Genomic DNA, 16202 nt, shown 5'->3' with positions numbered 1-16202 from the left:
TACAAGGCAAACTATAAAACACTGATGAAAGAAATTGAAGAGGACTCAAAAAAAAAGGAAAGACATCACATGTTCACGGATTGGAAGAATCAATACTGTGAAAATGACCATACTACCAAAAGTGATCTACAAATTCAATGCAATCTCTATCAAAATACCAATTATATTCTTCACAGAAATAGAAAGAACAATTCTAAAATTCATATGTAACCAAAAAAAGACCCCAAATAGCCAAAGCAATCCTGAGCAAAAAGAACAAAGCTGGAAGTATCACACAACCTGACTTCAAAATATACCACAGAGCTACGGTAGCCAAATAAGCATGGTAATGGCATAAAAACAGACACACAGACCAATGGAACAGAAAACTCAGATATAAAGCCACACATTTACAGTCAATTAATTTTCAACAAATACACCAACTACATACAATGGGAATAAAACAGTCTCTTCAATGAATGTTGTTGGGAAAACTGAAAAGCCATAAGCAAAAGAAACTAGACTCTTACGTCTCACCATATACAAAAGTCAAATCACAATGGATTAAATACTTAAATCTAATACCTGAAACTATGAAACAATTAGAAAGAAACACTTGGAAAATGCTCCAAGACATTGGCCTGGGCTAAGACTTTTGTGTAAAATCTCAAAAGCACAGGCAACCACAGCCAAAATAGACAAATGTGATCACATCAAGCTAAAAAGATTCTGCACATCAAAGGAAACAACCAAAAAAGTGAAGAGACAACACACAGAATGAGAGAATATTTGCAAACTATCCATCTGACAAGGGATTAATAGTCAGAATATATTAAGATCAAACAAATCAACAGCAAAAAAAAAAAAAACCCAAATAATTCAAAGATGGGCTAAAGATCTAAAAACACATTTCTCAAAAGAAGATATACAAATGGCCAATAGTTTTATGAAAAAATGCTCAACATCATTAATCATCAGAGAAATGCAAATCAAAACACAATGAGATATCATCTCACCCCAGTTAAAATGGCTTGTATCAAAAGGCAATAGCAGATGCTGGTGAAGATGCGGGAAAAGTGGAGTCCTCATACACTTTTGGTGGGAATGTAAATCAGTAAAACCACTATGGACAACAGTGTGGAGGTTCCTCAAAAAACAATAGAACTGCCATGCAATTCAGCAATCCCACTACTGGGTATTTATGCAAAGGAAAAGAAATCAGTATATCAAACAGGTATCTCTGTTCCCATGTTTACTGCAGCACTATTCACAGTAGCCAAAATATGGAATCAACTTAAGAGCCCATCAATGGATGAAAGGATAAAGAAAATGTAGATAATAAAAAGAGTTGGCAAGGACATGGAGAAACCGAAGCCCTATGCACTGCTGGTGGGAATGTAACATGGTGTAGCTGGTGTGGAAAACAGTCTCACAGTTCCTCAAACAGTTAAAGCCCTACTATCTGACACAACATTTCACTCCTAGTTAAATATCCAAGAGAAGTGAAAACATACGTCCACGCAAAAACTCATACACAGATGTCTGTAACATCATTATTCACAATAACCAAAAAGTGGAAACAACCAAAACATCCATCAATTGATGGACAAATAAATGGAATACGGTATATCCATACAGTATACCAGTATTCAGCCCTAAAAAGGAATAAAGCACTGATACATGCTACAATGTCGAAATGAATGGCGAAAACATCATGCTAAATGAAGTAAGCCAGACACAAAAGATCAAACAAAGGACCACATATTATATGATTCCATTTATATGAAATGTACAGAGCAGGCAAATCTCTAGAGACAGAGAGTAGACTAGTGGTTGCCTAGTGCTGGGGGGATGCCTGGAATGGGGAGAGATGTATAAGGTAAATTAGGTTTCTTTTTGAGGTGATGAAATGTTTAAAAACTGACTGGTGACAGACATACAACCATATGAATATACTATAAGCCATCAAATTATTCACTTTAAATTGGTAAACTGTATGGTATATGAATTATATCTCAATAAAGCTGTTTAAAAAGTAAAATAATAATAGAGATATAACTTTCATGCTCAGTGGACTACTTAGTCCCTACTACTCATCCTGGACTTGTCTTCTATAAACCTTTTACCTGCGGCACTAACACTGTACTATATTTTTTGAAAGAGACATGAGCTACCTTGTAAAGTTCCTCTAACATTAATGTTATTACCCTGTTTTATTGCTTGGTTTTTCTTCCTTTGCACCTGCCTGGGCTAGTGGTGGTAGGTTCCTTATCAATTCAGTTACTTGGCCATTAGGGTGGGAAACCTCCACAGTTGGAGGGAATGCCCAATGTTGCTGGAAAGTGGCTCCTAGGATTCAGTTTCTCTCCCACTGTGGGTGACCTGGCTTCTGTGGTGAGAAGGCAAATCAGGGAGAATTACCTGTAACCTGGGGACTGAGAGGGCTAAGCCCGCTGTCCTCCTGTTTGCTGCTGTTAGTCTACTGTGGCAGAGCAACTCCCGGGAGATGTTCCCATCTCTCTTACAACCTGCTGGTGCCTTCACCTGCAAAACCTGCCTCCACCAGGTTAGGCAAGTTTCTGCTGTGGAGTGACCACTCGTAGGAAGCCCAATCATTGAAAAATCTACACTAAGGCTGACAGTGACACAGCTTCACTTCTAGCCAAACTCTATGACTTGCTGATCCATCATAAAAGAAACAGCTCGAAGCCAAAGTCCTCATCATTCCTATGGTATCTACAAGCACAGTTCCTATTCTTTCAATTTGTTCATAATTTCTCCCTTACCAAACACTGTACTCTCTGGAGAGGAAGACTCCCAGCATCTTTCATTTCTCCAACCTGTATCTGTTACTCTGAGTCATCATCAGAAGCACACTTCTGACTTCTCTAGGACACAACCCCTGCAAATTTTAATGAATAAGATTTATTTTGCAAATGGAATTGGCATTTAAAAAGTACTGCAAAAAGATCATTTTGAGAAGTTCCAGAAAATTCTCCAATAGACAAATTACAGCTGATTTGAGTATTAATTTGTTCACACTATTTATGATTCAAGAAATTGCCAATTTAACTGTAGTCCCAGAATCCACATAAAGAAAAGATTTTAAGGACATAAGTAACTGGAACAAAACTCAGAAGAATCCACATGGATTCTTCTAAATCTGTACCTAAACTACTTTGATACCCTCTAGAAATAAAGCCACAGAAGCTCTTAGGCTAACTATGACTAGCTCAATAGAAAAAGGACTCATAATTCCTTGTACCAGTCCCTGCAATCACCAAACATTACCAATTTTTAAAAACCTAATGGTTGGCCAGGTGCAGTGGCTAATGCCAATAAGCCCAGCATTTTGGGAGGCCAAGGTGGGAGGATCACCTGAGGCCAGGAATTCAAGGAGATCAGCCTGGGCAACATAGCAAGACCCTATGTCTACAAAAAATAATAAAGGCCCAGGTGTGGTGGTTCACACCTGTAATCCTAGCACTCTGGGAGGCCGAGGCAAGAGGATCGTTTGAGCGCAGGAGTTCGAGACCAGCCTGAGCAAGAGCGAGATCCCGTCTCTACTAAAAAAATAGAAAGAAATTAGCTAGACAACTAAAAATATATATAAAAAATTCGCCAGGCATGGAGGCACATGCCTGTAGTCCCAGCTACTCAGGAGGCTGAGGCAGTAGGATTGTTTGAGCCCAGGAGTTTGAGGTTGCTGTGAGCTAGGCTGACAGCACAGCATGCTAGCCTGGGCAACAGAGTAACACTCTGTCTCAAAAAAAAAAGAAAGAAAGAAAAGAAAAGAAAAACTGGCCAGGCATGGTGGTGTGTGCCTGTAGTCCCAGCTACTCAGGAGGCTGAGGCAGGAGGATCTCTTGAGCCCAGGAGTTCAAGGTTACAGTGACCCATGACTGGGCCACTGATCTCCAGCCTGGTTGACAGAGTAAGATGCAGTTTCTTAAAAAAAAATTAACTTAAAAAAACCCTAATGGTCAAGGATATAGATTTGTCCAAGATCTATGAACAAGTAACAAAATAACTATTACCCATTTCACTGTAGTGTCTAATGTAAATACCATACTCTCCTTGTAAATTCTTTACACGAACTGAGTGGTGCTCAGGTTTCTTTAGTGTCCCATTCAATATATCCAATGTGTAAGGTAATTAGAGCAGGTATTACTATTCCACCTTGCAGATAAAGAAATACAGTCCAGAGACTTTACATTCTGGGAAGTGAATTAGATGGGCCAAAAATCCAGACTAACTAACTTATCATTTAGAACAGTGACTATGGATAAGAAATTTAACAACTTCAATGTTTAAATAAATTGATTTCTAGCTTTTGCTTAGGATACAGTAAACTGGAAAGAGCTACCCCATTCTTTGGGGGATGGGATAATTTACAAAATCAAAACTTTTCTTGAACACATCAAAGTGCTGAGGTTGGAGATCAACCAATCTAAAAAATAAGAGGAGGCAATGTCCTCCAAGCAGCTACATGAGGCAAGCACTTGCTCACCTGGGGTAGATGCTACATATCATGTAAGATGGCAAGAAAAACTCAATTAAAGTGTTGAACAAATTTAAAAATCAGTGGTTGCCTGGTGCTGACGGTGGGCAGAGGAGCTGACTACAAAAGGAAGGGATGGAGGCGATCTGGGTGAAAGAATGGGAGTTCCACATCCTAAATGGGGTGCTCACATGACCACATGCATTTGTTAAAACTCACAGAACTCCAAAAAGGTGAAAAACAACTGTAAAGAATGAATTTACTGTATGTGAAATTAAAAAAAGAACTCTTGTTTTAGAAGGAAGAGCATCTATTTGACAGTTAACCCATGATCTCTGCTATGTGGCCAATTCTCCACGTTAACTGTCTTGGTACTTGAGATGCATAAGCTCCCAAGGCCTCCACAAATCAGCATTAAATAAACCACCAGCAGAGTATGTGATCTTCCCAAATTTACCAATGTGCAAATGTCAACACTCACTTTCCAGCTCTTCATAAGGGTTCCTCGGTAAGCCACCACAAGCAGGGAAAAACAAAGTGACGTTGAGCTTGAATACTGGGCAACAGGCTGGCTTTACCTACTACCCTAACCTACTGCCTCACCACCACGCCAGGTGGCAGTTCAAGTAATTCAAATTCACAACAACTCAGCAAAATGCCAAATCACATAGGTCACAGACTTTTGGGGTGACTTGCAGAGAAAAGAAAACCCAATCATCAAATCTGCAAATGCCTTCTATTAAAAAACAGCCTTCAAACAATTTAAAAGGGAGAGCAACGCAAGTCTGCTGCAGCTGCAGGTGCCAAGATGAGCATGCAGAAAGCTGCCCTGCCTAGACGCAAGTGCTAGGCCACGTCAGGACCGGCCACAGAACATCACAATCTCAGCATCCATGCTGTAAGAAGTATCACCAATTTTTAAGAGATTATGAAAGAAAAGCCTACACAGGATCTACCTCATTAGGATTTCAGTTAAAAGAGGATAATGCCATAAGGAAAATAAAATTTTCCCTCTCTTAATAGCAGAGAATTACACAGGATCTACCTCATTAGGATTTCAGTTAAAAGAGGATAATGCCATAATGAAAATAAAATTTTCCGTCTCTTTAATAGCAGAGAATTACTGTAAGAGCAGCATGGGATACAGTAGAGATGAAAGATAAATGTAAAAAGATAAGTCACAGCAATTTCTTTAACCACTTCACTGACTTCAGAATAAAGAGCCACAATACTCAATAGTATATACCACCCCTTGCTATATTAAGAAATTATTTAGTCCCTGGACTTTATCCCTTCTAATAGTTTTGCTATAGAATTTTATCATAATTCCCAGGGAAAGGTTTACTTTATAATCTTTTAGGATAATATAAAGGGACAATTTAGATTGTTGGAATTTTTTAAGTATTATACTAAATGACAGTAAGAGCTCAATTTAAGTTTAGCTTAAGGCTTTCACTTTAGCTAGACATTAGTAAAATGATGACTACAAATAACAAGTAGCTAAACTTAGGGTTTTTAAAAATTCTGTTGATGTACATAATTACACAGAACATGCAAACTGGCCTGTGTTTCCTTTAGATCAGTCATTCTTAATAACTGATACTTATCAAAATCAACTGGGGTGATTTTCCAAAATATACAAACCTAGTACTTCTCCCAGATCTACAGACTCATATCCTCCATGGGGAGGCTCAACACTAATATCTGAAAACATTCCTGTGATGTTTATGTGTGTGCACCCCTGACTATAATCACCATTCCATACAACAGGAGGATCACTGGAGCCCAGGAGTTTGAGGTTGCTGTGAGCTATGATGGTGCCACTGCACTCTAGCCTGGGCAACACAGTGGGACTCTATCTCAAAAAAAAAAAAAAAAAATGACTACTCAATGAAGGTTCAGATGATCATTAGCATTGTTTAGCACTAAAGTATTTTTAAATTAAGGTACGTATATTGGTTTTTTAGCCATAACGCTATCACATACTTAATAGACTACAGTATAGTATAAACATAACTTTTATATGTACTGCACTGGGAAACAAAAAAATTTGTGACTTGCTTTATGGGGGTGATCTGAAAACTAAACTCACAATATCTTTGAGGTATGCCTGTACTTACTTGTTACAATTCCAGCCAAAGCAAAAACAAACTGATTTTCATCCGAATCGAGCTCCTTAACATCACCATCCAGTGACTTCACAAAACTCTCCATTGTTTGACCAGTGATGTTGAAAAACTTCAAAGCTTTATCCTGAAAGTTTAGAAATGAAAGTGTCACACCTTTTCACAGATACTGGCATGAAAACATTTTAAAAGTGCAGGATATAGAGGAAAGACTCTGATTTTAATTATAGAAGCAATATTTTAAAATCTATTCCTTAAAATTAATTAAAAGTTCCCTTTACGGTTGGGCTTGATGGCTCATGCTTGTAATCCCAGCACCCAGGCTCAAGCAACCCTCCCGCCTCAGCCTGCCAAGTAGCTGGATTACAGGTATGAGCCACTGTACCCAGCTTAGCACAACTTTTTTTCAAAAAAAAAGTCTTAACCAAAACCTCAACATGTAAAAGAGATAAAGACTGACTCCTCTGGCAGTTTAAATCTTCATTACTTGGCAAAAAATATTTCTAAATTTGAAGAACCTTTGTATTATAATACTTTCTAATACTTTCTTCGGAGGGCCAGGGTTCTAAAGAGTAATTTAAAAACCAATACACATTTTAACACGGTAAAAAAAAAGTTTTTAAAACAATGCATTTACAAATGGTAAGAGGGAACTTCATGGGCAATAGAAATATTCTAAAACCAGATTGTGGTGATGGATATGCAACTCTAGAAATTTACTAAAAACCATGAAATTATATACTTACAACTTTATGGTATATAAATCATACCTCAATTAAAGCTCGACACATTTTTCTAACCATACATTGTCTGTCTACCTAAAGTCAAACACAACTGTTATTTCCACAAGAGCTAAGTATTTATCACCGGCTTCCTGCCACACATCCACGTCTCACTGTTATTTCCATTCACAACCACACCCTCCTACCACAGTCAAACCCGATCTTCTCTGGCCCCTTATCCCCTCAGCTGCCAGCTCCCACCACATCTTCATCCACCCCCACGACTCATGCATTCCTTCCCATGTCCCTGCAGAGCCAGGCTCACTCCAGCCTCAACTGCTAGAATGGCCCCTAACTAGTCTTCCTGTCTACACTGGGTGCCCACAACTCCCACCATCTAATCCATCCTTACTATTATGTTAATCTTCCTAAAATTCTGCTCTTACCCTAACACTCCTTTACTTAAAAATCCTTAAGGAATCCAGTCCCACCACCTATAGGATGAAATCATCAACCTGGTATTTAAGGTCTCAAATCACATTCCAACCTACCTATCCAGCATCGTCTCCCCACTACTTTATTGCACTAACTCTCCATTGTGTCGACTGAGTGTCCCAGAATTAACTTTACACTTCTCATCCGATGCCTCTGCTTGTGCTGTTTGTCTTCTTGAGCCACCATCCCATTTTCTGCCATTTCACCCTATTCATCAAGGCCTATTTCAAATCCGTCCCCTTCTGTGAAGTTCCCTGATACACACATGCATGCATGTGCGTGCACACACACTAACAACTGACCCTTGAACAAGACAGGTTTGAACTGCTCAACTGTGCAGGTCCACTTACATGTGGGTTTTTTTTCAACAAAAGTTACACAGCACATGTCTGCCTCCTCTTCCACTTCCTCCACCTCTGCCACCCAAGACAGCGCCACCAACCCCTCCTCTTTTTCTTCCTCCTCAGCCCACTGAATTGAAGATGACAAGGATGAAGACCTTTATGATGGTCCATTTCCACTTAATGAATAGTAAATATATTTTCTCTTCCTTATGATTTTCTTAATATTTTGTCTCCAGCTTACTTTATTGTAAAAATACACTATATGATACATGTAACATACAAAATATGTGTCAGTCAACTGTTTTATGTTATCAGTAATGCTGCTGATCAACAGTTGTATACTGGTAGTTAAGTTTTTGGTGAATCAAAAGTTATAAACAGATGTTCAACTGTGCAGGAGACTGGTGCCCCTAACTCCTACACTGTGCAAAAGTCAACTGTATATATACACACACAAACACATGCCTACACATATGTATATATGTTAAATAACATATAACATTCAATACATTTATTACATAACCATGAAATAATATATATAAAAGCACTTTAAACCTTCTTAAACTCATATACATATAAAGTAATAATATTGAAGTGGTAATATCCACATATACCACATAGGTTTCTAGAAAGAAGGGAATCTCATTTCATTCATTTTATATATCCCCAAGAGCACCAGCTTACAATGGACCATCCATAGCAGGTATTCGATAATTATCTGAAGAATGAACAGAAGCAAATGGACAGGCAGGCATGGTGGTTCATGCCTGTAATACCACCACTTTGGAAGCCATGGCAGGAGGATCACTTGAGGCCAGGAGTTAGAGACTAGCCTGGGCAACACCGTGAGACCCTATCTCTACAAAAAAAATTAAAAATTAACTAGGCATGGTGGTGCACACCTGTAGTCCCAGCTACTCAAGAGACTGAAGCAGGAGGATCACTTGAACCCAGGAGTTTGAGGCCACAATGAGCTATGATCAGGCCACTGTACTCCATCCTGGGTGACAGAGGAAGATCCCATCCCTTAAAAAAAAATGGACAGAAAGACATGAATTCAGTCTCTAAATGACTGAACAGACAGACTGCATCCTCTAAGTTACACAAGCACTGATCAACAATATCCAGACCGCCCGTCAGTCATGCTTACTCCTCCCAAAATGGCTTTGACGACTTCCTCGCTGCTGGAGACACCCCACAAGAGGGTACATGCTGCCGCTCCCATTTCTGTACAATACTCTGCCTGCTGCAGGAGTTGCTGCTTTGCTTCATTCAGCTGCTGTCGAAGAGCCAGTTTCTCCTAAAACCAAAACAAAATCAGAAAAATTAATAGCATTCAATCTTGAAATATCTCTATTACATTCTTCTTTCACAAAGATATTTATTAAAGAAATGTATATAGAATTATAATATATATGCTATAAAATATAATATAATATGTAATAATATAATATATAATGTAACATAATATATATGTTATAATATATATGTTACAAATGAAAACTAGTCCTGAGAGAGCTATAATCCATATTTAAAAAATAAAATTCAGAGGAAAATTTTCACTCTTAGAAAAGAACATACTATTGCATTATGGTTTACAAAAAGCCACAAAGATCTGAATTCATCTGCTTGAAACAAAGTGAAAACACAAGACATCTCAAGTCCCAAGTGGCTATACCCAGGACCAGTACCAACTGGGACTCCTCAACGAAGTAACAACCTAACTGGCATCCACACACAGAGCAACATTTCTAATAAGGAGCTGCTATCTCCAAATGGCGCGCTCCACTGTAAGCAACACCATCTGCCAGAGGCAGACACCAAATAAAAGGCACTTGGATGCCCAATAATATTTGGGGGAAAGAAGGACTGTAGAAAGACTCAGTCTCTATAAATACATCCTTAAATGCTCATGAGAATATTGCCATAGGTGCTAGTAAATATGCAATACACATCTATGAGCTAAACAAGGAAGGAAAACCAGAACTAAGACCAGGTAGCAGAGATGGCAGCAGGCATGGAGGGAACGTGAAGACAGACCTCCTCGATGTGCCCAGCACATGGAGCCAGTGCCAGTGTAACGACAACGGAGGCCAACAACAGGCTCTTACTCTCTCACCAGCAACGTCTGAGAACACCTGAAGCCGGGCAGGTCTCTGCCATGGCGCCCTTCACAAGAGAGACAGGGAACTGCCCTCCTCGTGGCTGCTGACCACACAAGCACACCTCAAAGACTGACCTTCTGGTGGGCCTGGTGTGACGTGGGGCTTCCTGCCCTCCCCAACCACCAGCACCAGCATCACTCCTATGACCTGACAGTCCTTCAAAGGTAATCACCTTTCCTGACTTAATAAGCAAAAAACTAAAAAATATAAAAACCTAGTTTAATCCATTTATACCAAATATAATTAGTTAAGTAAATCATAATGTTGAAGTACATTAAATGTTTTAGATGGCTCTTTTAGAGAGGTGAGTATAGGACAATTAAAGTAGAGGGGACTTTTCACTTGGGGAGAAAGGGAATTTTGGGGCCAGGCATCAAACTTTGTTGCCCTATAAATTGATGCAGGATGGCCCACTCACATTTACCTGGAGACAATGTGTTTGATATACAGAGCTTTATACATACCCATACATACACACACACACTTAAGGAGAAAAATGGTCATTGAGCCTATGACATATGCTAATACTGACCCATGTGATTTATAAACTCTGGGTTTTTAATGTCTGACTTCATCATAACAATAATGTGGATTCCAAATTTGTCCTTCAGGTGTATGTAGCTGAACTGACTCAAGTCATGGTGACACATGGAAAAATTGTATCACAGCATTTGTTTTTGAAATTCTAGTCAGCTCTTTTCTCAATTGAAGCAGTCTGCATTCCAATTAATCTAGGTATGGTGGTTCTTCCACAAGATCATAAAAGAACTGCTGAGAATGACCAGGCTAGGCTGGGTGTGGTGGCTCACACCTGTAATCTTAGCTCTCTGGGAGGCCGAGGTGGGTGGATCCTTTGAGCTCAGGAGTTCGAGACCAGCCTGAGCATGAGCAAGACTCCATCTCTACTAAAAATAGAAAAAAATCAGCCAGGCATGGTGGCGCATGCCTATAGTCCCAGCTACTTGGGAGGCTGAGGCAGAAGGATTGCTTGAGCCCAGGAGTTTGAAGTTGCTGTGAGCTAGGCGGACCCCACAGCACTCTAGCTGGGGCAACAAAGTCAGACTCTGTCTCAAAAAAAAAAAAAAAAAAAGAATGACCAGGCTAGACTTCCCTCACTATCATCACATTTCATAGTTGCAGGAGAATATGTCCCAATACAGAGCTGCACACACAGAATATCAAAGAAAACTATTCCATTCCCAATAACATCAAAAATAAGAAAATAAGAATGATTTAAGAAAAGGATTATAAGACCTATAAAGTGAAAACTATAAAGTATTACTGAGGGAAAGTGAAGAAGATCTATATAAATGAAGAGTTATGCCATGTTCATAGATTGGAGGGCTCAATATTAGTAAGATAGCAATTCTCCCCAAATTGATCTACAGATTCAACACAATCCCTGTCAAAATCTCAGCAGGCTTTTTTGTACAAAGAGATAATCTGATTCTAAAATCCATATGGAAATGCAAAATACTCCGACTATCCAAAAAATTGTTTGGAAAAGAAAAACACTATTGGAGGACTAACACTGCCTGATTTAAAAAAATACTATAGGCCGGGCGCTGTGGCTCACGCCTGTAATCCTAGCTCTTGGGAGGCCGAGGCGGGCGGATTGCTCAAGGTCAGGAGTTTGAAACCAGCCTGAGCAAGAGCGAGACCCCGTCTCTACTATAAATAGAAATTAATTGGCCAACTGATATATATATATAAAAAAAAAATTAGCCGGGCATAGTAGCGCATGCCTGTAGTCCCAGCTACTCGGGAGGCTGAGGCAGAAGGATCACTGGAGCCCAGGAGTTTGAGGTTGCTGTGAGCTAGGCTGACGCCACGGCACTCACTCTAGCCTGGACAACAAAGCGAGACTCTGTCTCAAAAAAAAAAAAAAAAAAAAAAAAAATACTATAAAGCTACAGAAATCAAACCAGCATAGTATTGGCATAAGGACGAGCATATAGATCAATGAAACACTGATATTTATGTCAATCAATTTTTAACAAAGGTGCCAAGGCAATTCAATGGAAAAAAGATAGTCTTTTCAACAACTGATGCTAAAACAACTATTCATATGCAAAAAAATTAATTCAAACTGAATCATAGACCTAAATGTAAACTTCTCAAAGAAAATATTTGTGACTATGGTCTAGGCAAACATTTCTCAGATATCACAACAAAATCATGATCTATTAAAAACATAATAAAATAAACTCCATCAAAATGTAAAACTTTTACTCTTCAAAAAAACACCATTAAGAAAGTGAAAAAACAATCCACAGACCAATAGAAACTATTTCTAAATCATCCAAAAAAGGACTTGTATCTAGATTAAAGAATCTTACAAGTCAATAATAAGACAAACCCAATTAAAAATAGACAAAAGATATGACAACATTTAACCAAAGAAAACATGAATGAATAAATACAAGAAACGATGCTCAACTTAATAAGTCATGGGGAAAACGCAAATTAAAACCACAATGAGATGCCATTACACATGCACCAAAATGACTATAGTCTAAAGGACTCAGAAAGCAGTGTTCACAAGAATACAGAAAAAGTGGGACCATCATACACTGCTGGGTATTATGTTATTAAGTATGAAATATCCAATTTCCTTAAGTACTAAGTTTGACAGTTGTCAATGTCAGTCACTGACATTTCACTTTGATACTTTTTGTTTTATTTTAATTATCAAGGTACATGCTCAGTCTTTCAAACGCACCTTTTGGCTTGTGATTATCTTTCAAATTTTTTAGAGCAATTTTTGTGAAATCATGGATAAATCAAAAATTCATGTTATTTTTGAATATGAGTTCTGTCATGGAACTAATGCAGCGCAAGACAGCTTGAAATATCACAAAGTGTTTGGGAAGGATATGGCTAATGAACGTGCAGTACATGGATGGTTTGAGAAGTTCCATTCTAGTGATTTTAATCTTGAAAATGAGCCATGTGACAGCAACCTGAGACCAAGGTAGATAATGATGAGCTGAAAGCTGTAGTGGAAGCAAATCCATCTCAACCTCCATGTGAATTAGCAGCAAGGTTTGATGTTACTATTCCAACAATATTGGACTGTTTGAAACAAACTGGCAAGGTAAAGAAGCTGGATAGATGGGTTCCACATGAATTAAACGAGCATCAGAAGAGAAATTATCTCGAAGCTTGCCTTTCTTTGCTGTCACAACATAAAGGCAAATCATTTCTACACCGTATCGTAATGTGTGCTGACAAATGGATTCTTTTTAACAATCATAAGCATTCGATATAATGGTTGGATAAAGATGAAGTGCTAAAACACAGTCTAAACCCAAATATTCATCAAAAAAAGCTAATGGTGTGTGTTTGGTGGTCCAGTGCTGGTATTATCCACTACAGCTTCATGAAACCTGGTCACTCAACTACAGCATGTGTCTACTGCAACCAACTGGACACAATGATGAGGCTGTTTGCAATTAAGCAGCCAAGATAAAGCACAGGCCAATCCTCTTGCAAGACAAAGCTGACCACATGTTGCACAAACAATGCTGCTCAAACTATAGAAGGTGGACTTGGAAACTCTGTCATCCACAATATTCACCAGACATTACACCAACTGACTACCACTTCCTTTCCACGTTTTGGACCACTTCTTGCAAGGAAAAATATTCAGTTGACAATAAGCTCTGGAAAACACCTTTCACAATTCCATCACCACTGGCTCTCCAGGCTTCTCTGCTGCTGGTATAAACAAGCTACCCTTAAGATGGCAAAATTGTGTCAACGGTTTAGACACATACTTCGATTAGTTGTACCATTTCTTGTAGGAGACATAATAAACTACATTTTTGATTCGAAATCAGACATTTCATATTTAATGAACTACTAGACTGTAGAATGGTACTCTAACTTCAAAAAACACTTTGGCAGTTTTTCAGAAAGCTAACCATATACTCACTATACAACCTAGCAATTTCATTCCTTGATATCTCCCCAAGAAAAGTAAAAACATATGTCCAAACAAAAACTTGTACATGAATGTTTATAGTGGCATTATTCATAAGAGTCAAAAATTGGAAACAATCTAAATGTCCATCAAGCGGTGAATAAAGAAAATGTGATATACCTATACAAAGGAATATTACTTTGCAATAAAAAGAAACAATTGATGTATGCTATAACATGAATGAACTTTTGAAACATTATGCCAGACACAAAAGACTACATATTATATGATTCTATTCCTACAAAATATTCAGAAAAGACAAAAAGAAAGTAGATCAGTGGTTGCCTAAGTTATTTACACTATGCCATTTTTATGACATTCTTGAAATGACAAAATTAGAGAGATGGAGACTACATTAGCAATTGCCAGGACCTAGGCATAGTAAAGATATCTATTCTCCACAAACTGATCTACAGATATGCCACAATTCCTATTAAGATCCCAGGAAGGTTTTTTGTAGACATAGACAATCTTATTCTAAAATTTATGTAGAAAAGCAAAGGACCCAGAATACTTAAAACAACTTTGAAAAAGAGCAATAGAATGGTAAGAATCATTTTACCCAAGGCTAAGGAGCTTACTATGCAACTACAGTAACCAAGACAGTATGATACTGGTGGAAGAACAGTGGCTATAAAGGGGCAAGAGGGCAGGGACTAATTGCAAACATATATGTGATGGAAATGATCTAAAAACTGGACAAAATCAAATACTCGCTCATGATTTTAAAAAGTTCTCAGCAGACTAGGAAGATAGTAGAACATCCTCAATTTTATAAAAAGCATCTACAAAAAACCTACAGCTAAAATCATACTTAATGCTAACAGACTGAATACTTTCCCCTGAGATCAAGAATAATAATAACAACATAGTGCTGGAAGTTCTAGCCAATGCAAGGCAGCAAGATAAAGAAATAAAAGGAATACAAAGCAGAAGGAAAAACTAGAATTGTCCCCATCTGCAGATGACATGATTGTCCATGTAAAAAATCTCAAGGAATCTGTAAAAGAACTCCTAGAACTCATAAGTAAGTTCAGCAAGGTCAGATGATACAAAATAAACCCACAAAAAAATTGCATTTATACGTACTAACAAAAAAGTGGATACCAAAATTAAAAACACAGTACCATTACAGTTACTTCAAAGAAAATTAAATACTTAGGTTAAAATCTAACACAACATATATAGGATCTATATGATGAAAATTGAAAACTGCTGATGAGAGAAGTTAAAGACAACCTAAATAAACAGAGAAGCATGCTGTGTTTATGAACTGAAAGATTCACTATAGTAAAGATATCTATTCTCCACAAACTGATCTACAGATATGCCACAATTCCTATTAAGATCCCAGCAAAGTTTTTGTAGACATAGATAATCTTATTCTAAAATTTATGTAGAAAAGCAAAGGACCCAGAATACTTAAAACAACTTTGAAAAAGAGCAAAAGAATGGTAAGAATCATTTTACCTAATGCTAAGGAGCTTACTATGCAGCTACAGTAACCAAGACAGTATGATACTAGTGAAAGAACAGATCAATAAACCAGAGTAGAGAACCTAGAAGAGACGGAGGCCAGTATGCTCAGCTCATTTTTTTTTTATTTCAGCATATTATGGGGGTACAGATTTTAAGGTTTCAATAAATGCCATTTCCCCCCTCCCCCCCCCAAGTCTGAGTCTCCATCATGACCATCCCCTAGATGGTGCACATCTCACTCATTATGTATGTATATACCAGCCCCCTCCCCACTCCCACCTGCCCAATATCCTATTACTGTAGTACCTATGTGACCACTTAGGTGCTGTTCAGTTAATACCAATTTTCAGCTCATTTTTGACAAAGGTACAAAAGCAATTCAATGAAGGAAACATAGTCTTTTCAA

At 38.1% G+C, this 16202-nt stretch overlaps 1 protein-coding gene across 8 annotated transcripts in view; it reads right to left on the bottom strand.

The window, feature by feature from the left end:
• HSF2BP (heat shock transcription factor 2 binding protein) overlaps window positions 1-16202 on the bottom strand; it is a 175582-nt gene that overhangs the window by 135942 nt on the left and 23438 nt on the right. For all 8 annotated transcript variants that reach the window (XM_075999728.1, XM_075999781.1, XM_020284678.2 and 5 more), the window contains 2 exons: window positions 9318-9467; window positions 6601-6733 (listed from right to left, as the gene is read on the bottom strand). In XM_075999728.1, coding sequence (XP_075855843.1) covers window positions 6601-6733; window positions 9318-9467 — 283 coding nt within the window. The remainder of the gene's footprint in view (window positions 1-6600; window positions 6734-9317; window positions 9468-16202) is intronic.

The sequence above is a fragment of the Microcebus murinus genome, chromosome 1, assembly GCF_040939455.1.
Source record: "Microcebus murinus isolate Inina chromosome 1, M.murinus_Inina_mat1.0, whole genome shotgun sequence".
NCBI classification, from domain to species: domain Eukaryota; kingdom Metazoa; phylum Chordata; class Mammalia; order Primates; family Cheirogaleidae; genus Microcebus; species Microcebus murinus.
Note: the sequence above shows the minus strand (reverse complement) of the source record. Positions and strands in the feature narration are given on the sequence as shown.